Source organism: Aquila chrysaetos, chromosome 7 (assembly GCF_900496995.4).
Source record: "Aquila chrysaetos chrysaetos chromosome 7, bAquChr1.4, whole genome shotgun sequence".
Taxonomy (NCBI): Eukaryota; Metazoa; Chordata; class Aves; order Accipitriformes; family Accipitridae; genus Aquila; species Aquila chrysaetos.
The window spans coordinates 15,662,789-15,688,607 of NC_044010.1; the positions used below are offsets into that span (position 1 = coordinate 15,662,789).

The 25,819-nt window shown below is 44.5% G+C and overlaps 3 protein-coding genes across 13 annotated transcripts in view; 1 reads left to right on the forward strand and 2 right to left on the reverse strand.

The window, feature by feature from the left end:
• Positions 1 to 2,211, reverse strand: part of DCAF6 (DDB1 and CUL4 associated factor 6) — a 113,081-nt gene extending 110,870 nt beyond the window's left edge. For 4 of the 11 annotated variants that reach the window (XM_041124793.1, XM_030019880.2, XM_030019879.2 and 1 more), the window contains exon 1: positions 1,920 to 2,211. In XM_041124793.1, the coding sequence (XP_040980727.1) occupies positions 1,920 to 2,013 (94 nt within the window). In that variant the 5' untranslated portion in view covers positions 2,014 to 2,211. The remainder of the gene's footprint in view (positions 1 to 1,919) is intronic. The other 7 variants (XM_041124794.1, XM_030019876.2, XM_030019881.2 and 4 more) reach the window with 3 other exon arrangements.
• A 506-nt stretch (positions 2,212 to 2,717) lies between these two features.
• On the forward strand, positions 2,718 to 11,193 carry MPC2 (mitochondrial pyruvate carrier 2). The gene is made up of 6 exons (XM_030019576.2): positions 2,718 to 2,791; positions 2,833 to 2,984; positions 7,115 to 7,155; positions 9,036 to 9,120; positions 10,172 to 10,283; positions 10,953 to 11,193. The coding sequence occupies exons 2-6, from the start codon at positions 2,879 to 2,881 to the stop codon at positions 11,008 to 11,010; spliced, it is 402 nt and encodes a 133-aa protein (XP_029875436.1). The 5' UTR covers positions 2,718 to 2,791; positions 2,833 to 2,878; the 3' UTR covers positions 11,011 to 11,193.
• Positions 11,194 to 12,625: 1,432 nt separating this feature from the next.
• Positions 12,626 to 25,819, reverse strand: part of MPZL1 (myelin protein zero like 1) — a 40,068-nt gene continuing 26,874 nt past the window's right edge. The window contains exons 5-6 of the mRNA XM_030019575.1: positions 24,139 to 24,244; positions 12,626 to 18,085 (exon numbers count right to left, since the gene is read on the reverse strand). Of these exons, the coding sequence (XP_029875435.1) occupies positions 17,984 to 18,085; positions 24,139 to 24,244 (208 nt within the window). The 3' untranslated portion in view covers positions 12,626 to 17,983. The remainder of the gene's footprint in view (positions 18,086 to 24,138; positions 24,245 to 25,819) is intronic.

A 25,819-nucleotide genomic window follows, 5' to 3' on the forward strand; every position in this document is an offset into this window, starting at 1 on the left:
GAGGGATTTTGTTTTTAACTGAAGTTATGCACGTTTTATTGGAGCAGTGTCCAGGAAAGAGATCTTAATAAATCTGGGAGGAGGATTTCTACTGATCAAAAAAAAAGGTCTTATGGTGCTTCTTCAAAATCTACACACTACAGTTCTAATTTTAACATTAAGCTTTTCTGCTCCTACTGGAGCAGGAAAAATAAAATAAAATAAAAATTCCTTAAGTATCCAGCCGGAAGGATACCCATGTTTGACCACTAAAAATTAGGACAATCCTCAGCTAAGACTTGGCCAAGCACAGCTGTCAAGGCATAACAAAAGTCAAAAGCAGTTAGACTATTACTTTTCAACCTTTTCCAATTTTAGGACCTCAAAAATTCTTTCAAAAAGGACTTAAGTGCACATAGGTGCTCTACACACATACACCCTCTCTATAATAGATGAAAACCTACCAGCAATGGCCTTGCTTTTCCCAGTTACCTTTTGTGGATTACTAAACGCTCAGGGACCACAGACAGAAAACTACTGAGTTAGACTTGGTAATGTGATACGCCACCTTAAATTCCACCAGGAAACCAAATGAAAACCAATACCAACCACAGTCAGAAATGCCTAGGAGGTACAAAGACAGACTTTTTACAATGCTGTAAGCAAGTTCCATCTCAAGTACTCAAACGTTTCGACTCAAAAGCAGGAATTATTTTGCCACACAAGCACAAAAGAGTGTGTTTGCGACCAATAAGCCATCTTCCCTGTAGAGCCACCACCCCCACCCCCCCCGTCCCCAGATCCGAGTGTCATCATGATATATGCGATAGACCGCCACACCTCCAAAAAACACGTGAATAAATATTTTTTTTAAATATTTTTGGGCACGGGGAGATGCGGAATGCATGCAACCTGCGCCATTACAAAGAATATCAATAGTTCTTTTACACTGAAGAAATCGCCCTGAAGCCTCGTAAACTGAAACTAACGCTGTTTTTCACGTACGGCGCTTGGAAAGTGAAAATAGAGAGCTGAGCGTTTGAAAGAGCGAGCAGCAAGAAGCTGGAGCGTATTCAGCGACACCCACACCCCCACCCCGACCGCCGCAGAGCAGTTGTGAACACAAAGACGCGCTAAATAAGCCGGCACCGAACACGTTCAAGCGGCTCTGCCCAGCATTCAGCTTTCAAAACCCAGGAAACGCCGAAAAGCCCGGAGAACAATCACGCTATTATCCCGGCATTTACGTGTTTTGTTAGCAATCTTTAGAGGCTCAGGGCCGGTAAATCCGGAGCCCGCTCAGCCCCGGGCATAAGCCACGGCTCCCGGTCTATTTTGAGCGGCCGCGATCCGCCGCCGCCCAACTTCCCCGCTGGATCTCCCTCACGCAACAGTTCCTTCAGGGAGAGAGAGGGGCGGGCGAGGTCCGCCGGGCAGCGGAGGCAGCCCGCGGAGGGAGCCGAGGGGCCTGCCCGGGACCCCTCCAGGGCGCGGAGGGATGGCGGGGGGGGGACACGACACACACACACACGACGACGGGGGGCCGCCCCACGCGGGGCACAGGAAACTTCGCAGCCGGCAGCCGCCGCGGGACAGCCCGGCCGAGAGGGGAAGCGACACCAGCCGGCAGCGCCGCGGCGGGGGTAACCGGGATCAGGCCGGGGGCCGGCCGGCAGCACCCCACACCCCCCGCCACGCCACGCGCGGACCCTCTTCCCGCCGCGCCCCGCCTCCAGCGCGCGCGCGCCTCGCGGGGGGTGGGGGAGAATCCGCTGTCACCTACCCCCGCCCCGCGCCGGGGGAGAGGGGGGCGCCCGGCCGCGGCGGGGGAGCGGCGGTCGGAAGGGGCGCGCGGCCCCCTCCTCACCCCGGGGGTGGGGGGCTAAGAACGGCTCAACGGCGCCCGCCTCGCCCGCCCGCGCCGCGGCCCCCGCCCTTACCCAGGTAGTGCCTCCGCAGCAGGCCGGGCTCCTCCAGCCCCAGGCTCCGCTTCCGCACGTCCCACAGCAGGTGGGGGCAGTGCCCGCGGGACATGGCCCCCCGCCGACGGGGCGCGGCGGGAGGGAGGGGTGTCGGGCGCTCCGCTGGTACCGGCCGCCCCGCGCGATCACCATGGAAACGGACCGACCGGCCCGCGCGCGCGGCGCTCGCCCGTCCGACCGACCGCCCGCCTGCCTCGCGCCGAGGCACCGACGCGGAGGGAGCGGCGGCGGGACCGGCGGCGGCTCCGCGCCCCGCCCCCATGCATGGCGCCCCGCCCCCGCGGCGCCCCGCCCCCGCCGCCAGGGAGGGGGGCGCAGCGCCCCGAGACTCCGGGCGTCTCGCGCGAGCTGGGAAGGTCGCGCCGAGGGGGCCCGCCCCGCCCCGAAAGGGGAGGGCGCGTCGTGGAAACGGCGGGTGCCGTCAACGCGCTCGGCTTCGCCGGCCGAACCGGCTCTCGAGCCAAGCGATGAAGCCACGAGGCGGCCATCTTGGGTTTGGGCGTGCGGTCACGGCTCGGGGGTTTCCCGCGCCGGCCATCTCGGATGGGAGAGTGAAGCGGCGCCGGCGGCCATCTCTGAGCCGGGCGCTCGCGCCCTTCCCCAAGACGGCCGGGACACCGCCTCCGACCGCCTGGCGCCAGCTCCCCTCGCGAGGCGGGGGCGGCCACCCTAACCAATAGCGCTGCGCGAACCCTTCCGCCCCTCCCCGCCTCTTGCGGAGGCCGCCAATCAGCGCGCAGGAAGCGGCGCACCTCCCCCCGGCACGGGGGTGACAGGTAGGCGGGGCTCGCTGGGGGCGGTGGAAGGACGGAGGGTCGCGGAGGGAAGGAGCTGCCGGCACCCGCTCGCCCCCCGCTCGCCCCCCGCCGCCGCCGCCGCCGCCGCCCGGCCCCCGCGCCCCCCCTCGCCGTCCCGACATGGCGGCCGCCGTCGCGGGGCTCCGCGCCTCCTACCACCGACTGCTCGACCGCATCGAGCTCAAGCTGCCGCCGCGGTTCCGGCCCTTTTACAACCACCCGGCAGGTAACGGGGCGTCCTCCGTTAGGGGGAGGGCCGAGGGGGTCACCTTGGCCGCCGGTTGGGTCCGCGGAGGAGGAGGCGGGGTGCGGGGGGTCCCCCCGGGGGCTGCCGCGGCTGCCAGAGCGCTGGGCAGCGGGGTCCGGCGGGGGGGGGAGGCGGGGTCGGGGCGGCAGAGCCGGGGCTGTGGCGCGGGGAAGACTGCCGAAGAGCGGGCTCCTGCTCGTCAGAGGAAGACTTCTCTTCTTTGGAAGGACGGAAGGCGACAGGCGCGACGCGAGCTGCTGTTGCTGCCGTCTGCCGGGATGCACGAGCGGACCGGAGCGCCGCACGGCTCCGCCGTTTGGACGCGGGGGGCGGCTGGGCTGCCTGAGCCTCCTCCGGGGGCCGTGATGACTTCCAGAGGGGCCCGAAGGCTTCGGCTGCCACTTCTTTCACGTGGATGTGCTGGAAAAATAGGGGGGAGCGCGGCAAGGGTTCCTGAAGTGTACTCTGGTTTAAGTCAAGCCGCTCTTTGCTTTATTTGCTTTCTGGCGAATCCGGCCCTGCTTCCGAAGGCAACTCGTGCCCTTGAGGAATCCGCTGTCGTAGCCGAAGGGCTCCTGTGGGGTAGGAAGGGCTCAAGATTCCCTGAAATGGGCTACCATCACCTGACCTAAAGCTCACCTTTACTTGAGCAAACATGGGGGTTTGTGTTGTTAGGGAGAACCCTCTTGTAAAATGATCTGCTTCAGTGCCATTGAGGTGATGTTTGTCATGTAAACAAATTGCATAGGATAGTTAAAAAGAGTGCTCGATAAAATCCCAAAATTCCATAGGCTGCTGTTCCCACTGTTTTGTTTCGGTGTGATATGCATCCTTGACTCTTCACCTACCTGGAATACGCACTGTAGAAATGGACTTTAGTTTTTAGTCAGTTGCTCCGTCCTCCTATAATGCACCTTTCTTGAAATGAAAATTGTTGCTTTATAGAAATCAGTTAAAGAGTGAAAACCGCAGTTTATCAAAATGTCTGATTCGTACTGAATTCACTAGACCTATATACATATTTAATATTAATGTAATTTTTGTATGTAAAGAGTCAATATGTCCAGCGCTTCCATTGTAAAGGTGCCAAAAGCCTCTGAGTGCCACATTCATCCTGTGTGAAATGTGGCAGCTTCCAATTGCTTGTATTGAATACAAGGCATGGCGAGCACTGGGAACATCTATGTTTGTTCTTCATCAGAACTGTAGTACTAATTGAAAAAGGCTTTGGAGGTTCTCTTGCAGTGCTTTTCACTTCATGGAGCTGCCTGTGGGCCACTTTTGTTCACCACCATCACATTGGAATTAATCTTAAAAAATCCATTTTTTAGGGACTCTATGTGGGTCTGTATATATATATACATATATATCTGCCATAATCCGTACTGATGGAGTAAGTGAGAAAAGCCACAGAGCAAGCAGGTATCAAATCTGAACCTCTGCCACTTCTGTTTCAGCCTTGAATGTCTTGAAGGTGGGTCTCTGAGAAAGTTATGCAATAGATGTCACTCTGACTGCAAAACAAGTAGGTTAAAAATGAAAGGCTCACATTTTATCTCTGGTGATATCTAAGTTTTTAGTCTAATTTAGGAGTATAAGTGTCATTATAATGAAATTATAAATCACTTGTGAGAAGTGAAGAACAATGCCTACTTGTTTTCTGGCACAGAGAAAGCTTCCAGTGAAGTAATTGAAGCCTGGTCTGAAAAGCTGTTTCTTGGCTGGTGTTGCACAGAGCGAGGCCGCTGGAGGACAGTGAAGGGCCTGGGGTACAGCACACCAACTCCCCAGGCTGCCACAGAGCGGGGAACATTGCTCTTGGCAGCCACGGGGAAGCGTGGGCTGTGCTTCTACTCCCTCTCCTTTGGCCTCTTTGGTTCACTTTGCCTGATTAAACTAAACTCTCCAGGACAAAGACTTCTTACATTTAATAGAAGTTGTAAATTCTATAAGCTGGTCACACACACAGTGTCCAACTTAGCCTGTGGTATGCCCCTGCTCTGATGTGCTGCTGTCAAATTCATCCTTGAAAAATTCCAGGTGTCAGGATCTGGGAAGAGCTCGCCCCAGCTGGGTGCTTATTGGAGTGTGTCCAGAAGAGGTGTTCTGCTTAAGGCATTTGACAGTCTTCCCTTATAACAAGCTTGGCTTGGTACCTTACTTGTCTTCAATTGTTTCTTACTTCTGTAGTCAGCAGTTTTAAATTACCAAGTTATCTCTTATTAATAAAAATTAATGTCAGTCTTCTTGAAAAGTTTGCTAGCTGTTTAGGGAATGTCGATTTAATAATTTATACTCACCCCACATTCTCTAGTACTCCAAATCTGAATTTGTGTTTTAGAAGAAAATAGATGATAGTAATTAAAGCTACTTTCATGGGACCTCTGTAAGACTGATTTATAAAGAGCTGTATTTGGAGCCTGATACTGACATACTAAGTAGCTGCCTAAGAGAACAGCAACTGAAGTTTCTATTTTTAAAAGATGAATATTGAGCTGTATTTATTCAACAACATTAGGCAGTTTTAGTGGCTGCACCACCCCAGCCATCCTAAAAAAAATTAAATCCCGTGTAGGTAGAAACATTCAGTTATCCAAGACAAAAGTAATGTGCTGGTAGTTATTAACTGCAGTTTGAAACTCAATCACTATCACAAGCAGTGTGGGTCTAAGAGGGCTTTACGCAAAGCCGCCAAGCCAGTTTTTGTTGCCTTCTGTGCTGCAGTTGCCCTGCCCCTTTATAGGGCTTAGTTGGCTTTAAGGTGAGTAACGTATTTGTAAGAATTAGTCTTATCCCCCAAATTATGAGTTGCTTCACAGGTGCTTGCTGTAGTAACCTGACAGTTAATTTTTCCCAAGTCACAGTTTTAAACTTGAAGGTACTTAAACAGGGAGTACAAATAGTTACTGCAAGGCCTTTTTAAGGCTGAATTGTTAGTGAAAAATTAGCTCACATAAAAAGCAAGCAACCAAAGTCCTAGTGTTTATCATATTTAAAAACTTTACTCATAATATGTAACATATTATGGTGAAAACTTGGCTTCATCTTGCATGTTATCAGAATACTGAGCAGTGGCCTAGCAAGACCTAAAACTTCATGTGTTTTGATGAAATCGGAACCAGTGTCCTGACTGTCTCCCAGTGTGGTGGGTTGGTACTTTGGATCATGGTCTCTCTTTTAAGACTTCGAGCGGTAGTCCTAGATTAATGATTTCTGGCATGGTTGGCAACCTGCACATAGTAGGTGTGGCATTACAGTACTTTGTTTTAACCAAGCAGTTGCTATTTTAGCACTGCTGTAAGGCGTATGTATTTGTAAGAGAGATGTTTTCCCCCAGATCCCATTCCATTGACTTTTCTCCCTTTCTTCTGTAGGTCTTGTCCTCTTCCCCCATAATCCTCCTTGGCCTATTGGTAGATTATTGGGGTGTAGTAGGGTTGATTCGGCGGGGAGCATTGTTTCTGCTAGAAAGACGTGGTTATTCAGGGATGCAGATTAGGGTGAATGAGGACACTCTCCTTGTGACATTTACTGCTACTTATGTTTGCAATTTGTACTCTCACTTTAACCATCTAGTGCTGCTGCGCAGCATGTCTTCGGTAGCATGAAGAGGTGGGCTGTGATTTGGGAAGGGAAGGAGGAGGAAGTGACTTGTTACAGTACCAGTAATAAAATATTTTGGGGTTTTAGTTTACAAGATTCAGTTCACAAAGATTTCAAATACTATTTCTGTTAGTCCAGCTGTAGAGTAGCTTTTAATCACTATATAGAAACTGTCTTCACTGTTTCTAGGCCTTATCCTAACTCTTTTCCCTATAAGTGCATTTTGCCTGCTCTAGTGTCGTTTGCTAGGAAAATGGAAATACAAAATCCTACTCATCTGTTGCAGAAATGGGTGGACTGATTACACAACTGAAGGTTGATGCACTGAGCTGATGAACTATAAGTATTAGGTGATAGAGCTCATACAGTGATAGAAACTGCGCTAATATACACAATTCATTATTTAAAAAAAACTAAACAACCCCAAAACTTACTGTGGGTATTAAAACAGCTACATCTCACTGAATAATTTAACTTCTTTTCTTTTTTTCCCCCTCCTCCCTCAGGTCCCAAAACAGTGTTTTTCTGGGCACCTGTTATGAAATGGGTAAGTATAAGATGCCAGCTGGTGTCTGGATCGCAATCAGAGGGCAATCTACAGCAACCCATTGAGCAAGCAATGGTTTCCCTGCAGATATCTGAGCCTACAGAAAGATTTAATACCAAGGCTCTAATTTGTAACATACGGGGAGGAACAAAATTAGCCTTAATAACATATAGCACAACATGCAGGGGATACAGTGGGAGAAAAATGCTTTGTGGAAAAAATTGTACTCTTTGCTGAAAGTTGCACAAAGGCTTTCTTTTGTGAAACACTAACTGTTGCTCAAGGTAGGCATGAGCTGGCATAATTCAAAACGCTTAAAGCATGTATTTCTTCTGAGATTGAGGAATTTGAATAGTATCTTAAGGAAGCCAATTCCTAAGCCTCATGGTTTGAAGGCACGTTAAAGTGTGTCAAGAGTGCAAGGTAATCTTGAGAAAACAAAATTAAAACAGCACTGCCATTTTAGCTATCAGTAGCTCTCTGCTTCCTGTGCAGTTCTGCTTCCCACTTGGTTACATCCCTTGGCTGTGTTTGTGCACAGGGTGAAGTATATGCCTCCTCCTAATTCACTATACTCCTCCTAGTTGTTGTATTGGTACAGATGAAATAAGTGACCTCTAAAATCATAAAGCTGTTTGATCTCCTTCTTTGATAACAAGCAAGGATATAACCTGCTCTTACTATTGCCAGTTGGTTTGTAAGTTTGCCATTGTTAACCCCAGCTTTTTATAGGCCACAGGCAACACGTTATGCTCTAAGCTGTAGCTTGGTTTCTTTGACAATCTAAACTGGAGCTGCAGTAACCATGGTTAACCTTCCCCTTTCTGAGAGACTCCCCCAGGCAACATGCTCTTGAGCCTGAGCATACAGGCAACAGTTCTGAGCAGGCTGGTGTCGACTGCTGCTGTATCAAAAGAATTATACACAGAAGGTTTTTCTTTTGTGAACATGCAGGAAGACTTCTCTAAGCTCACAGTGAAGTTCTCAGTGAGAAGTTAAAATGACTTTCCCCCTACATGGCAAAGGTGCATTTACTACAGTTACCCAAGTGTGCTGAAAGTCTGTACCTCCATGGCACCACTGCAGCAGTATCAATCCCATAAGTGAGGCAGCACACGGAAGTATCTACCCTTGAAAATTGGTTTCTTGACTGGAGCCAAAGGAGTCCTTAGTGGCAGTCAGTGAATTAAAAGTGTTAGGACTGTCTTATTTGTGGGATTTAGGTTTTTTGGCTTTGGGGTTGGGTTTTTTTGGTGAATGCCTGTAACGTGAACATGAAATTTTATTTCCAGTAGAGGGCAGTAACACAACAAACCGAATCAAGCAGCGTGTTTGCTAATAATGTTGTCAAGTAGATCAGCCAAGCTATTCCTCACCTCACCTGAAGTTTTCTACTTTTACTGAAATTGTATTAAAAAAGAAGCACTTTTACCTCCTCAGGTGAAGCTGAGTGAAGACTATATGGTGTCACACCTACATCTTTACCAGCAATATCTCTGAGCTTTAAGAAGAAAGGCCTTATTTAGATAAGCTTCTACTTGTTGCATGAAAACCATTTTTTTTTTCCAGCTGCTTTCTTAAGCTTAAAAGCTTAAATTAACCTTGTTTTCTCAAATTAATACAAAATTGCCACTGCCTGGGATTTTATTCCAAGCCAGTTGCACCCCCCCATAACTGTGTTCTTATTCCTACCACAAGGGACTAGAAGTGAATGAGGTCTCCAAGAGTCTAATTACTCTGCTCATATAATGCATCCCATTTCCTGCATAATGCATATAGAATAAGCACTGAGCTATGAAGCAACCTCCCCTTGTAAAGTGATTGATCTGTTGCAGGAGGTCCTGGTACTTGACTGGTGCTCACTGAATTTCTCTTTACAGGGTTTGGTATGTGCTGGAATGGCTGATATGACCAGACCAGCAGAAAAACTCAGCACAGCACAGTCTGCAGTACTAATGGCCACAGGTAAAGCCAAAGTTACTCCATGCTTTTACACAGCACCCTCTCTAAAACTGTATACGCTTCTTTCTGAATCCTTCATCAGTACTAATCCACTTCTATAGAAAAGGGTTAACTATAATATGCTAGCTGTCACTACTGCTGTCAGATGATAATTCTAGGATAGACCTATACTTGTTATTAAATCTGTAAGAGTTCTGTGATTATATAACAGTTTTCTACACGTGTCTTAATTTGGAATTGTCCAGAGCGAGTTGTTATGAGTTAGGATACAAGTTTCATCTCTTAAGTTACAATGATACCACTCATTCCACTAAGTGACCTCTTTTGCTTCAGGTCAAGTAATTTTGAAATCAGTCCAGGGTATAGTGACTTTTTTAGAACAGACTTTAAGAGATTAAACAATGGTAGGGTAATTACACTAACGTAACTGGAAAGAATTTCCATGTGTTAAAAGAATTTGGAAGCAGTGGGTACACGGACTGCTGCACTGCTGTCTGCCATGAATTTTCATGCTGGCAGAAACAATATTCTGTATTTCAAGGTGTTCTACCAGATCTTGCCAGGGGCGGGACTTGTGGCACCTAAAGCTGAAAATCAACATTACAGCTGCCACCTTCTTCCTTCTCTGGACTTTATTTTGCTATCCGACACAGTGCTGTGCATTTTGCATGATAGGTAAGCCTTTCTTGACTGGTAAATTCTGTAATCTCTAAGCTGGTGCAGCAAGCTGGATATACTACAGCAAAATGCGACTACCCTGCAACTGTGCTGGAGAATTAAGGTCTAGACTGCAATAAGGTACAGAGGATCTTTGTTTGATATTAAGGCTATGATTGACCATATTGTCTAGTTATTTGGAAAAATGCAATGCCTGTCCCACTGGCACTTGATGCACTTTTAACCAAGAAATGGCTAGTTATAAGAAAAGCAGTTGTCTAACATGAAGTTGTAAAACTTATTTACTTAAACTGGCCCATGATTCTGTCTCCAAACTTAGGGGAATGTCTGAATATTTCACTTTAAAGACTTAAGATCTTTCCCCTTCATTCAACAGGCCTTATTTGGTCAAGGTACTCTCTAGTTATTATTCCTAAAAACTGGAGTCTGTTCGCTGTGAACTTCTTTGTTGGCTGTGCTGGTGGCTCTCAACTCTTCCGAATATGGAGGTATGTATTAAGAAGGGCTACTCTACATACTATAACTAAGCATTCACACCACCTCATCTTAACCAGGAATTTATAAATTCCACCAGCCTCAATGTCAGTGCAACAGGCAAGAGGAACTGAACAATTAATTAAACATTGCAGAACTTCTTTGCTACATAGTTAGTTTTCCAGTTAAGTGGGAGCAAAGCTTTAAATATTTTCAGTATAGCTAGAGCACGTTTTAAGGAATGTGCTATGCAAGCTGTAGTTTCTGGGTCTAAGGCATTCTTTAAAAGCTGTAGGTCTGACTGACAAACAGCCTAGACTTTGTCCTCCTCAGAAGTGTTGCACTTTTGTCAGCTTTCAGTGTTGAATTGTGTCAGTTCCAGCTGGATCGAAGGGCTCTTAAGCAGAGCAGCATTTTTTTTTTTTTTTTTTTTTTTTTTTTTAGTTATTTCTTGAGGGCAAATTTGGAGTTCTCGGGCTTCAGTACTGGCCAGGAATGAGGCAAACCTAACAAATTTGGAACTTCTTACATGAACTGAACTATCCTATCCTGAGTATCCACCCTCAAGTCCGTTGTAATTTTAAACCTCCTCCACTGAACAGATTGTTAGGAAGACACTGTTATTGTAACTGGTGTTCTATTCTTAGTCTCCACTCTTTTTTAAAATTTTTTTTTCCCTATAGGTATAATCAGGAGCTAAAAGCAAAACAACAAGAGCAACTGCAGCAAAGGGATGCTTAACCCAACAGGTCAAATCCAACAATGCACAAACCCTTCCCCATGGGGCCTAGCTTCACTAATTTTAATGTTTTTTCCTCTGAGAAAATGAAAGAGGAATTCTAAATGTCTAGACAGCAAGTGTTTTCTAAGTGCAAATAACAATATCTCCATACATTTAAATAAAGTGCAACCTTTTGAATTGAAGTAAAATTGTGTGTCTTATATTGCCTCTTTAAAAGAAACTGATTGTTGATTGTGCCTAGAATGAGTTGCTGGGCCCCACCTTATCTGACTCTAGTGAACAGTGCCGGGAGTGACATGGTACTGGTGACAGTCAGCCAGAGCCTCAGACTGAAGTAATCAGTCTGGGTGGGGTTTTACCACACTTTCAATAACCAACAACAGTAGCATTTGCATTTCATTCCCTGATGCTCTTCCCTGGTAGCGTTAGGATATTCTTTTCAGCTATGTATATCTTCCTTTGTTTTCCAGCCAACGCTGTCTTTAACAAGAGGAGGGCAAACTAGTATATGCCACTGGTGTTTTAGCTTCTGTCATCCTTTACAACTAGAGGCAGAAGATGGGCACATTTAAGCACCTGGTTCTTGGGAGTGTGAAAAATAAACAGCCAAAACTTCTATTACTCACTTTCCACCTCCTCCTTAAGTGCATACAGATTTCCTGCAAAGGTGTGCACTTGGGAAACATGTGCATGTCAGTTCTCCAAAGCTTTGGAGGCAGTGGTACATTCCCATCTGTGGCGTGTTTGTGAATAAATACTGAAGCCTTTCCTGAAAGTCAACATCTCTCCCTACTTATTCTCCCGTAAAGAGGAAAAGTGTGCCACTGTGAAATAGCTTCCAAGCAAAGGCTTTGTATTACACTGCTGGAGCTCATCTGTTGCTGAGAAGTACGAGGCAACTGTGCTCAGAGCACGGCATCAATGAGCTTCCCTGGCAGGTTCTCTGAGACTTCTTCCACGAAAGCTAGGAGTCAGTATCAGTGCTCAGGAATTTATATCCAGGAGAAAAAGATAACTGTGAGACAGAGTAGCTTCTTCAGGATTCAGCTTTCAGGAAAATGAAGGCCTTGAAATACTGGAGTTTTGGAAACTCCTGTTATTAAGTCTCTCTCCACCCCTACTTCCCCCCACACACACCCCATTTGAGTTATCACTCCAGCATGGCAAGGGTGGAGAGGAAACCATTCTATAGATGCATGAGCTACAGCACCTCGCTGTGGCACCGATGTCCCCTCCTTTCTCACTCTATGTATAATGTTATATTATCCTGTGCAAAGCATTTGTGCTGGATACTTTAAGGAAAGCATTTTCCATTCTTACAAGACATGCACCTGATAAGTCTGTCAGCTTCCCTTTTCCAGGGGCTGTCCTGCCATGAAGCTATTTCTCTCCTATGTGTATTCTGCTACAGTTTCACATGCATTTCTCAGTTCTCCTAGCTGAAGTGGTAATACAGGGTATCAATTCAAATGGTGAACTCTCCAGCTGTGTTGTTCACTGAGCAGATAGAGACTGAAGTGACTGAAGAATATTGCCAGAAAGAGAGGTGGTGTATTTCAGTCACACTCCCTTCCCAGTTCCTAACCAGGTAAGACTCATTCAGCAAACCAGTAATGGGGAAAAAAAAGTGTATTAAAATATTCACAAGATTACAACAGAAAACATGAAAGTCCATTCAAGAAAAAATATCCAAGATAACTGTTTCCAGATGAGTCGTAAAAGCAAAAGCACTAACAGTTGGTACACTGGCTCTTCATGTAATCAGGCCATGCAGTGCATACCTAGCTCCCTCACTCAGATTATACACCTGTCTTACAGGTGTTTTTTCTCTTGCATACCTCCAAGACAGAGGTTTACAAAAGAAAAGTACCCAGACTATGTTTCCAATTACATTTACCACATAAAAACAGCTGGCACTGCAGGGAGACAGAAAAGATTGCACAGCACACTGATCTCCAAAGGCATTGAACTTACGTTTTAGAGTACAAAAATACCTTTAAATGAAAGGGCTTATTAGCTTTAGGGCAGTGAAGAGAAGGGAAAGAGAAGCCTCAAGAAGAGTATAATTGCTGAGCATAGTTAATATGATTTTGTAGTCTCCCATATAAAAATGTTACCTAAATACTAGCACCGCAGGGGTGTGGCCACAGCCCAGAAGTCTTACCCACCTCAGCTTTGATGGTTTTAAAGAGAAAATATTTCCATCACCTATTATACAATAAGAACATTTTGTACTTGAGGTGCTAGGTAGATACATTAATAATGTAAAATTCCAGGACAAGATTTCAATACAGACTTAAGGTGTTTTGGTTATAAATCAAATAGCCCACACTTGACCTCAATGAATCCACTCCAAGGCAATGCAGCTTCTAAGCTGCATAGACACATTTACTGCAGTTACAAGACAGATGGTTACCTAAACAGTTCTCACAGGTTTAAAAACCTAATTCCAGCTCTTCTAGTCACAAATTGAAGTATCACTAAAGCTTTGAGAGAAAACAAAACCCTATGGGTCTCCAGTTACAAATGACACATCATTCAATTAGTTACAGGGACATATTTGCCACCCACCACCCTGTAATGGCTCTTAATGCCATTTCATGAACATGCCGACCATGTCCCTCACAGAAAAACTGCTCAAGTCAAAAGAGGCAATGGAGATGTGATGTACTGAGTACAGCTACCAATTTACTTAGATTGATACTTTATGATTATTTGTAATCTGCTTCTCAAAATTCATTTCTGGTAATCAAAAATAAGGAAGAATATATCCACTGTTAGTAAAAAGCCAAAACTTTTCCACTTTGCAGTTCCATTAAAAACAGGGAACATGAATGATGCCATTCATACCCCTGGCTCTAGGGGGTGCCAGCTGGCTTAACTGCCAGAGCCCAGGCTGGCCATCCAAAACTGCACCCCTACAATGGATAGAAGGTCACTTTTACCCATAAAAGACCCTTTTTTCCCCCCCCTCAGCTGAGAAATGGATTTCAGATTGATCCCAGTTTTGTTTGCATGAGGAATAAAAGAGAATTCATTGCAAGTCTTTTACATCCCACAGACCTTCCCCAGCTCCACTATAGAAGGGCGATGACCCACATGACAGTTTTAGTCATTTGCTACTGCCTCAAGAGAGGCTGCCTACCCCTCAGCTGTGCTGCAGCGAGCCTGCCAGGCAGCACTTCGTTTTAAAATAGATGGTCCTAAAAAGAGGTAGCAGCAGTACTACAGCAGGACAAGGACAACACACTCAGTGTTCCTCAAAGTCCAAGCTGTTCCTTTCCACCTGCAAAGAACAGCATCAGAGAATTAAGAGAATAGCAGTAAAGCAAAGAGTTAAACTTCTGGTCACCATAACATCAGGATATGATGACCTCGTCTAACTTTAATCTCTGCTTGCTACCCATCAAGGAAGTAGAAGTCCTCTGTCTCCTGAGACTTTACTAAGTAAGCCAACTTAGCATCAGTCCCTTTCATCAGCACAGGTTATCGTATGATTAAACAAGCTAAGATAAATTGAGGGACAGAAAGTTCACAAGTCTCACATTGCCTCAAGTTCTTTTGACTTCAGCCTGAGTAAGTTATATAATAGCTACATTATTCATGTTCCTGTGACCAATTAAAAAAAAAAAAAACAAACATAATTCAACAGCCTTTGCACTGGAGAGGGATTCAGACTGATTTCTGCTATTCCTGGGGGAAAGGACTTCTGTTTCTTTTTAGAAAGATGTTCAGCATTTTTAAAAAAATACTTCCAAGTTCATTCTGCCTTCACAAAGAGGATCCAAGCAGCCCTGCAATGAGCCTCCTCAGTATAGGCAATATGAACATACCTGTAGCTAAACAAAAGCAATGGAAGATGTTTCCTAAGTTTGTTAGCACCAACCAGATCAGCATGTTTCCTAACACTAGCATCAGCCAGATCAGCACGTCTCCTAAAGTTAGCACCAGATCAGTGTGTTTCTTAAAGTTAGCACCAACCAGATCAGTGTGTTTCTTAAAGTCAGCACCAGATCAGCATTGTGCTTATATTCTCCAGTATATTCCAGAAGGAAAAGAAACAAACATTAGTAGCAGATTTCAGAGCCAAGGACAGCCCTATCTTCTCATAGCAGCAAGTTTTTGATCACTACATTCATCACATTTCTCCTTTTTACCCTAAAATGTCTGGGGAGAAAGATGGTGATGCACAGGGATGAACACAGACAGATCAAAATCAAGTTTCTCCAGCAACCATGTCAAAAGCGGTCCTTTCTTACTAGGTGTAAAACAAATGTTGGGAAGTTCACAGCCCAGTAGATAAGGAAAGCAGCAGCAGCAGGATTCATCCTTATCTTAATGAGGCTTCTAACAAAGGCAGGTGTTGTCAGGAAACCAGTGAAGTCTGATCCTGATGAAAGAATATAGTGTTGGCATACCCAACTTTGTTGGGTTGTTGTGTATTAAAGTTGCACTGTCATAATTAAAGGATTATCTAATGTGGTTCTGAAAGGGTCTGCCACAGGCCTAAAACTCTTTTTCATTTACTTGATGTTACAATGGAATGTAGGCTTAAGTTTGCAAATAACAAGTTAAGAGTGTTGCAAGCTCACTGGAGGACAGGATGAGAATTCAAACCAAGTTTCCAACTGACAAATTGAAGATGAAGTCTGAAAAAGCCATAACATAATTTCAGTAGAGCCAAATTTGCAGACAATACAAAACTAGGAGGAGTTGCTGGCACACCAGATGGTTGTGCTGCCATTCAGAGGGACCTGGACAGGCTGGAGAATTGGGCTAAGAGGAATTTCATGAAGTTCAAGGAGTGCAAAGTCCTGCACCTGGGGAGGAACAACCCCATGCACCAGTACATGCTGGGGGCCACCTGGCTGGAAAGCAGCTTTGCAGAAAAGGCCCTGTGGGTGTCGTGGTGGACACCAGGTTGAACATGAGCCAACAATGTGCCCTTGCTGCAAAGAAAGCAAATGGTGTCCTGGGCTGCATTAGGCAAAGTATTGCCAGCACATCAAGGGAGATAATCCTTCCCCATTATTCAGCACTGGTGAGGCCACACCTGGAGTACTGTGTCCAGTTCTGGGCTCTCCAAGAGAGATATGGACTTACTGGCACAAGTCCAGTGCAGGCCCACAAAGATGATAAAGGAACTGGGGCATCTTTCATATGAGGAAAGGCTGAGAGAGCTGGGACTGTTCAGCCTGAAGAAGAGAAAGCTTGGGGGGGATCTTATCAACATCTATAAATACTCAATGGGAGGGAATGAAGAACACTACTCTTCTCAGTAGTAGCTCACTGGCAGGACAAGAGGCAATGGACAGAAATTTTAAAAAAGGAAATTCCACCTGAACACAAGGAAGCAGGTTTTTTACTGTTTTATCACTCTAAGTGATCAAACAGTGGAACAGGTTGCCCAGAGATATTGTAGAGTTTCCATCTGTGGAGATACTCAAAACCCAACTGGGCACAGTGCTGGGCAACCTGCTCTAGCTGACCCTGCTTGAGGAGGTGGGGGTTTGGACTAGATCATCTCCAGAGGTCCCTTCCAACCTCAACCATTCTGTGAAATAGACTGAACTAGGAAATGGTTAAGAATCAGAGAGAAGGGGTTATGGTAGACCAAACTGAAAATTATTTGCTGCTACAAAAAAGCCAACACCACATTAGGATGTACAAAACAGAAATCCTTCTACTATGCGCTACTCTGAGAAGACCTCAGCTGGAATGCCACTTCTAGTTTTGAGCACCAGATTTCAGGATACAAATGGGTCAGCTAAAGAAAGATCCTCTTCAGCAGAACTATCAGAGATCTTTAACAATCTACGAGGAGTTTAATCTAGAAACAAGAAGCTGGGAAATTGTATTCAAGTAGTAGACTTGCAGACAGGAAGGAAATAAACTGCCCTCCGCATCCTCTGTGCAAATATAGGTTACACAGAAAAACACACATCAAAAAAACCAAAGAGTGGAGCCCTAGATTTCCTCCAGAGGTCATTCAGCCTCCACTACAGGCTTTTAGGAACAGATAAAGCATCTCTAAGGAAGTGACAGTGGTATAATGGAGACATGGGAGAGAGGTGAGGGAGTACTACAGCTTCCAGATCTCTTGGAGCCCTTTTTCATGCTTATATGAAATGACAGAGCTTCGAGGAAGAAACATTTCATTGAAAGGTTCAACAGAGTCTGAGGCAACCACCTACAGCTATAGCTTCCTATCCCTTTAACTCACTAGCTTTTATGTTTTCACAGGTAAACTACCATTTCACAAAATTCATTAGATCAACACTACCCCTGTACCTTAAAGGACTAAGCTTGAATAGATGGGCTCAATATAGAAGTAAACAGTTCTGTGACCTGTGTTACACAGGTCAGGTAGGCCTAAACATTTCCTTCACTTACACTGCTAAGACATACATTACATTTCTGATAGCTAGGAGTCACAGTTTGGCTTACAAGACCAAGTGAAAGTGTCTAGTTTATATGAGAAGGCAGCTTGTATTGAGAATCTGACCAAGGAAAGATGAATACCCTGTACACATAAAGAACTCTATGAATATAAAGATTTCTTTATATTCGCTTCCACAAAAGAAATTAGGCCCTATAAGCAAAAAAAGGATCTCCAGGTCAATCTAGAATCTTCAGGCATCTTCCAGTTTCTCCATTAATAATCAAGATAAAAATATTTTAAAATTGTGATGCGAGTTTTCACTTTCTCTCTCGTCACACAAGATACAAAAAAGAATATTGGCAATTTATAAGCAAAATTCTTACCGCATTTCAACATGCAACATTGGTCTCACTTCTGTACGATTAAATAGACTATTTACACACAATACATATATATCTTTCCCTCTGTATGCACATGCATTGGTCCTAGCCTAGGCATCAAAGGCCACATGTGAGTTCTCTGGGTCAAATCTTGTTCAAGCAATTCCAGTCTGAACGTGTGTTTTCCTTTGGATAGCTTAGGATCTCATCTCAGTTCTTCCGAATATCAGCATAGACCACAGACTCTGACTTGTTAATCTTGTCGCTGTGCTGTCCTCCGGAGTGATCTAACTGCGCGTAAATGACTGGGCCCTGGGAACAGAATAAAAAAGCACAATCAGTATTTTTCAGAATAGGCCACATTGCCCCTCACTTCCGCAGGGGCTGCAGCAAGACCAAAGCTAAAGCAAGACCACAGAGCTTTTATGACTGCTAATGGCACTTTGAAGCAGGTGGAATGAACCTTCACCTACAAATGAGCTCTAGTCTGCCACCTTTCTCCTATCAGGAGCATGCCAAACAGCACCATTTCCTCCCTTTAATACTGTTACAGCTGCTTGCTTCTCATAAAAAGCAAAATCTAGAATCTTTTGTTCTGAAAAGCAGCAATTCTTACATGCTACGGAGCAAAGATACATGGCTTAGTCAGATGCATGCCGGACTTAATATTTTTCAAGAGGAACTGAACTACAGATTTACGAGTAGATAGCAGAGTATACTTCACATACTTCCACTCAAGTCCTGTAAATCCCAGCACAGCTGTACCACTTGGATAATGAGGGAGAGAACAAACCTGCAGCCACCTTATGACACCAGTCACTGCCCAAGCAAGTGATGGGATCAAGACTTAACACAGCAGTGAGCCAGAAAATACTGAAATGGTGCAGTAATGCAGAATTCTTACCTGACTTCCGAGCCAACCCAGGTAGTGAGCACCTCCACAGACACACTGGGCAAGCACGGCCACACATCTTTGTTTTATTTGCTGGGGTGCAGTGGAGGACATTACAGCACCATCTTTCAGCAGCGCATGCAAACATGCCAGCGCCTTCCTAAAACACCATGTCCTCCAAAACACAGCCCACAGGAAAGCAAACTGCAGCTATTCGAGATGGGCTGAGGACAGGACTGCAGCCTACAATGAGCAGGTACCCAACAAGACAGGTGGGACCTTTATGGGGAGGTCTGACCTGCAGCTCCCATTCTGCATGCCCCAACTGACAAAAGCACAGAGCAGAAGGCTGTGACCACCTACCAGGTGACCTCAGCAGAGAGACCACACACCCCCACACACACCCTGTGCAGGAGGAAAAGGGACCGTCCTATCTGGGGGGAAATTACAAGGAGAGATCTTTTAGTTTGGTTGCAGCTTTTTTAGCAGTTTTTGCTTCAAAACCATTTCATCCATTTACCTCTGTTTCTGTTTCTGTTATGTCCCAGAAAGAAGTAGCCTTCACAGGCATTTCTCCTACCCCCTTCTCCCCAGTACTTTTGGTATCCTGCCAAATTAGAAAACAACTCTATGGAACTGACCCAGAAATCCTTCCACCTAATTTCCGAAGCGATTAGGGGCCAGAGATGAAAAGAGACCTTCTGTACAGAAAATTCAGTCCTTGAAGGTACACTTCTGCACAGCTGTTTTCCCCCCAACACAATGGCAAAGCACACACCTGATAAATACCTTGTTCTCTTTCAGAAGTAGTTTAAATCCAAATGTTCTTCCTTCCGGGTAAAGTATTTCCCAAGTGATAAAGAGTAGAGGAAGGAGATGGACAGAAGGATGAAAACTTGCAAGCAGATATACAATGCTGAATATAAATAACAGACTGAGAAAATGCTCAAAAAACCCAGACACTGATGTCTTAGAAAATTCTGGATTTCAAGTCTCATTAAAGCCATCTTCCCCCCCCCCCCCCCTTTTTCTGCTACTGGCTCTCACGTTATTCTGGTCTCCAACACTGTATCAGGATTACATTACTAATTCCAATTAGAGTGCAGTCTCTGTATAAACTTCAAGGCAAAGTGACCCTAAGGTTTATTTGTAAGCAATTTTGGAAGTCTCATCTGCCTGAAGCCATAGATCAGGGGTATGATAAATTCAGCTCGAAAGCACTTCCTATCAGTTAAACAAACAAACAAACAAACAAAAATCTACAACTGCATGAAGTACTCACAATGACATTTCAAATTTTGTTGAAGTAATTCTGATCGGTCAATGTTCTACCACAGGAGTTCACTCAGGATCAGTTATCTTATCACTATTCTAATTTTATGCCAGGTTAAATATAGTTATTCTGCTGCAGCCAGCATGGTAGGTGGTGGTGGAGAGACTGACTGGTGTGATCACCTGATCCAAACCAAGCTATCATTGTCTTGATGTGTTCACTATCACCTAAATAAGTGGTGCATTAGCTAACACAGAGAAAAGGAGGACCAAGGATTTATTATAATGCTCCATGTATTTGATTTGCTAACTGATTTTCTAGCTGATTATAATCAGCACCAGGGCCATTTTTTTTTTCCTGCATTTGATACCTCCAGTGATCTGAATCTTTGTAAAGACACTTCTTCCACAAGTAAAAGCTTCAAAAAAGTCTAAACAATTCAGAACTTTCACCTAATCCCAAATAAGCTTATCCTGACTCTTCAGAACCAGAAGAGGGACCAGCGCTGCCATATAAAACCCAGCATTTCCCTAAGCCTTGCAATTTTTCCATTCAGAGCTGAAGGGAAAAGAGTAGCAGGTGTACCGATACTTTGCTAAGGGTTTGTCAGCAGAGTCATGAATTGCAAGTTACAGCAAAGAAAAAGGAATTACAAAGTTAGACCTCATGGTCTAGCAGTGGTCTACAGTATTTTCAATTTTTTTAGATTCTGAAAGATGTTGCAACTATCACAGATTCCAGCTCCAGGAAATTTATCTGAAATTTAAATCAAGATTCCTGGCAGCATGAACTGCTCCTTCCCAGGGTCCCGGGGTCCAGTTCAAAGCCTGGAACAGAGCTCGAACATAGCCTGTTCTGGTATGTCTTAAACCAGAAAGAACAAAGCCAGAGGTCTGCACTTAAGTTAATGTAGCTTTAGTGCTTCCTGCTTCTACGCTGACAGATCTACCTGCTTAGGACCTCTATACCATACGGCTCTGTACATCAGATATGCAATTCTATGGAAGTTACACTTTGAGATCAGTGGTCCTTCAGCCTGCCCAGAAATGAATACTCAGCTACTTGCAAAGCACAAAGACAAATGAGAGCCACCTTGGAGTTAGCGTATCTTGGGACAACACACATCGGCCTTCCAGTTTGCTTGCTGCAACCCAGATTACTAGCTAAACAAGGACATCCATGTGGGAAACACATAGAGTTCTTGCCTTCACTGGAAATGCTTTTCTCACTCATCCAAATAATAGTCATGGTAGAATACAAGTCACTAAAGAATGATGGCATGGAGAAGAAACACCACATGCAAATTTGACAGGACAGAACATACCTGCTGAGAAGGAAGACACAGTGAAAACAAGTGGAGTTGATTCAACCAGGTGAACATTCACAGAATCAGATGTGCATACTTTCAGCACTCTGAGGCACTACAGAAAGCAAGGGCCACACTTGATAAACTTGCACCCAAAACACAAAGGAAGTGCAAGCTCAAGTGCACTTTCGGCTGAGAAGTGATGTGGACCAATACTTCGTCACTGATTCTTAATTGATACATAAATAACAAAATGAATAAACTTCATTTAATTAATTTAAATGCCACTCTCTGAAAGTGAACACCTCTATTACTGTTTTTAACTTGCAGAGGCAGGGGTTGTGTATTTGTATTCACAGTTCTTCTCCACCAGTGAAGCATGAAGCATTCAGTACTTCCTACACATCCTACCAAGGAAAAGGCTACAAGGAAGTCCACAGGCCTTTACCGTTTGACCGCAGCACTGACTGTGTGAACCACTGGTCTAAAACTGCCAGGCAATCCAAGACACAAAAGTGTGCCTGAATCAGCAAGCAGCCTGCAACAGCTTCTGGGAACTGCTAGGAATCTGAATATCAGCATTTCACCTAAACAACAACTCAAAAGCTTGAATACTACAACCAATTTCTTGATTACCAAGAAATATCAGTGTTTACTTATAGGTGATACTATATGTCAAATATGTTAATTTGCATGTTGATATCACCCTTTTAAAAAAAAACAAACCAACAAACAATGGGTAGAAGTTAAAAATATAAGTGTAATCAATTGAAATTTAGTTTCCTCGCCGATTTAAACAATCTGTTCAAAATCTGATCTACCCTGATTTTACTGGATCTTTTTAAAGAAAAGTAAGTATGTTTACTTGCTGTTCTGTAAAGATGGGGCAAATGCTTAACAGAAGGTAGAGGAACCACTTGCTGCTACAAATGTTTGCCAAGAAAGGAAAATCCAGACAAAGCTCTCTGCCTGACAAAAGAGATTAAAAAACTAAACTAGAACTAAACAAAACTAAAACCATTTGCCATATTTTTCCTTTGAGGTCAGGAGTGTTCTCACTTCGGGTTTTCCTTTTGGAACTTACCTGCGAGAAAACCCTGGAGGACCCTGTCAAGGAATAAGCAGATAAGCAGACTGAATTGACTACAGAAGGGCAAAAGCACACTGAATCTGAGTTATCTTTACAAAGTTTAGATTTACTCTGACATGTTCCTTCCAGTACATTGAGACCCAGAACACTGGGGACATGGAAGGGTGAGGACACAGCAAGTTTTCACACCAAAACATTACAGAGAAGATAACAGTATTTTTGCTTTCAAAATGTAAGTGCAGAACATCAAAACTCTTCCTCCATGTAGCTCTCAGGGCACTTGCACATACTGCTTTGTACCATGACAGTAATTAGATAAAACATCTTGGTCTTTTGACCTAGGGAAGTTGACTCCAACAGCTACTGCAACATATATCCCACACAAAAGCTTTTTTTCTTTTTTTTTTCGGGGGGAGGGGGGTGGGAGTGGGGGTGGGTGGCAATCACCCATTCTAGAAGCCCCTCCCATGAACTAGAAAAGATGAGCTTTATCTAGGCCTTATAGGCAGCCTGTTGCTACTAGACCCACTCCAGTCAAAATCTGAACTATTTTAAAATCTTATAAGTTGAATATATTGCCTTTGTATTCAGAGAATAACTGTTCTCTGAAGTCAGTAGGCAGCTTTGTGGGCCTATGTGCTAAAACTCTGGAAATACTGCACCTGCCAAGAACAAGATGCGTTTCAAAACCAGACTGGAAGCCCAACAGAGTAAGGACTTTGACTTTATCCAGCTCACTGTTAGCACTGTATTTTTTTCCTGTAGTGTTGATACATTAACACACATCTCCATTATTTTGTCAGGAGAAATTAAGAAAACAGGTATTAACTCTGATTTAGAAACCCGTCAGTTCACACACTACTCTACAGCTACTTGCTAAAAGGTGGCTAATTAAGAAAAAAGTCCATTTCGGACATAAATCACTGAAGATTCATACCTCCGCAGGAAAATTGCTGGGAATATGCAAATCAAGAGGTAAGAAACAGCTTACAAATAAGGAAATCCTGTACACTGTTAACAGGTAATCATATATTGCGTAGAACCCTTGTCTGACTCGTGCTCTCTCCCCTCTGACTAATTTCCCATGGGCTGTTAAGTCTGGATAAGAGCCACCTTTTTCCTTCAAAGTCAGCAGAACTTTGCCAACAGCAGCAAGCACAAGACAAAGTGTGGCAATTTCAAGCCCACAAAAGTTGGGTGGCTCAGCAGAGGAGAGCTCTCAGCAGCAAGTCATCTTCAAACTGATCGTCACTGGTCAGCGTTTGCACTGCTCTGGCTCATTTCCTTGTGAAGGAAGTACAATGCCACAGAGCATGCATCTTCACAGTGATGGGAGAGTAAGTAAAATTCCTCCCCATTACAATCCTAGAACAGATCAGGCAGCTTTATGGGGTGATTACACATCTAGCAGATAATGTTGTCTCTACATTAAACAGCTACTCACTGCTCACTCCTCATCCTTGCCAGGCTCTCATCCTTGCACTTCACTACCACTTGTGTATGTTAACGCAGAAGATCAGAACCATCCTTTTTTATACATTAGTACAAAAAGGGCATAAAACTCCATCTCAACTAATGTCAAGATGCTATTCTTTCAGTTGCACTAAGCCTTCTACAGAAGAGTTCACCAGTCCCAGCTTACTGCCGATGCCTTGTTCAGAGCAGACACTTTTACCCCCCAGTCGTCATCACCTTAACAGAGAGCACCTAATTCATGTGTCCCACCCTGCCTTTATCTTTTCCATACCGACTCCCCCACACTCTGGGAGGATCCTGCTTCGGGAAGCAGCAGGAAGCAGTTTACCTGGTGTGATCTGGCGGGCATGCTGTTTACCAGACCCTCTGTGTCGGAGGGCGACTTCTGCGGAGCCTGCTTAACCGGTGACATCAAGCTCTCAGATGTACTGCAGCTGACGAGGTGGCAGAGCAGAGTTTGCACGACAATGTTCAAGAGGCACAAAAAAAAAAAAAAAAAAGAACAAAAACAAAAAACGAGTGATGGCAAGATGAATGTGGCAGATTATGCCAAAGTAAAAATGAACATAATGGATTCTGATATAAACACATATAATTCTCCATCTCTCCCCAGACATTTCTCTATCCTTCCTCCCAGAGTCTCACTGGTAAGCAGCATGAAGGAACAACTACTAACATAGGACAGCAGCTCCTCCAAACCCCCTGTTCCCTAGATATTCCCATTCAACCCAACCTGTCTAAAACCATGTTTTCTTCACTGAAGCTTCAGACTCAGTTAACAGTGGTAAACAGCAATTATCTTCTAACTATAAGCTAAATAGTCCCAGTCACTGAGACAAGTGTTATACCAGTGCTACAGTTAGAGTGAACACTTGCAAGAGCCACCAGCTCTCAATACCAGAAAGGTACTTCCTACCAAACTCGGCATTAGTTCCCTTGCTTTTGGTTAGGCTATGATCCCAAAATAATTCTGCCCACTCACAACAAACACTAGTCTCTGGAGCAATTGCTTTAAGTCACACATGACATGTAAGCTATGTGCCCTATTAGCTACTTGAATATCTAATCAGGCAAATCTTGTTTTTCAAACAAGAAAACTGTCTTGTGGTGAGAACCAACACCCCCAAAAGAAGGTTGCCAGCTTTCACTCTCTATTTGCTTCTTTTCCATCGGCTTAAAGCAGGACTGAATAGAAAACAAGCCTGTGACAGACAGAAAAATGAATACCACAGAGCTAAATATATGAGCAAATGCCCTTAAACTTAACCTTAGTAGCATCTGGGCAATGCAGTAATTGGTCTCTAAATGCTAGGTCTACCTCCTCATACCCAAGCACCCAGGAAAGAAAACGAGCTACCTCCTTGACAGCAGACACAGGAGTTCCCTTTGCTACCACAACCCTCTGACCACTGGGCATCCTTTTCCCCCAGTCTTTGTAGACAGACAGTGTACAAAGCAAGTACAGAAACAAACAAATGAGGACAGTGACATTAAGCAGACCACCTCCTCACAGGGAAATAATTTTTTACCCTTTGGTAAGTCTAACCATAGAAGACTTAGTTCCTCATACATGGAGCAGTAAGGAAAAAAAAAATACTACCCCCAGTCATCACGGCAAGGGGCTTCTACTGTCTCAGAGACAAAGCAGCCCTTCTGTTACCAAAATGATGTAATCATGAATTGTTTGCCTTTATTCACAAAAGTCCTCAGATCTACACTATCTAAAAGTCATAATTCAGGTTTAAGCAACTAATGCACTTGGATCACTGCAAGTTTTCAAACATCTGAGCTGTCTGAGCCAGAGGAACACTTATAGGGAATTTACTTTTATTTTGACACTGAAAAGGCTCTTGATTTCCTGTGCTTTAGTCAATGCACTGGCAAGTTCACTGTTGGAAGAAATGGAGGGACACCATCAGGGATAAGCAGCAATCCCACCCCAGTTAGACATGAGACAATGAAACCCAAGCACCCAGTGAAATGCATCATCCCTTTGCCAACAGATTCCA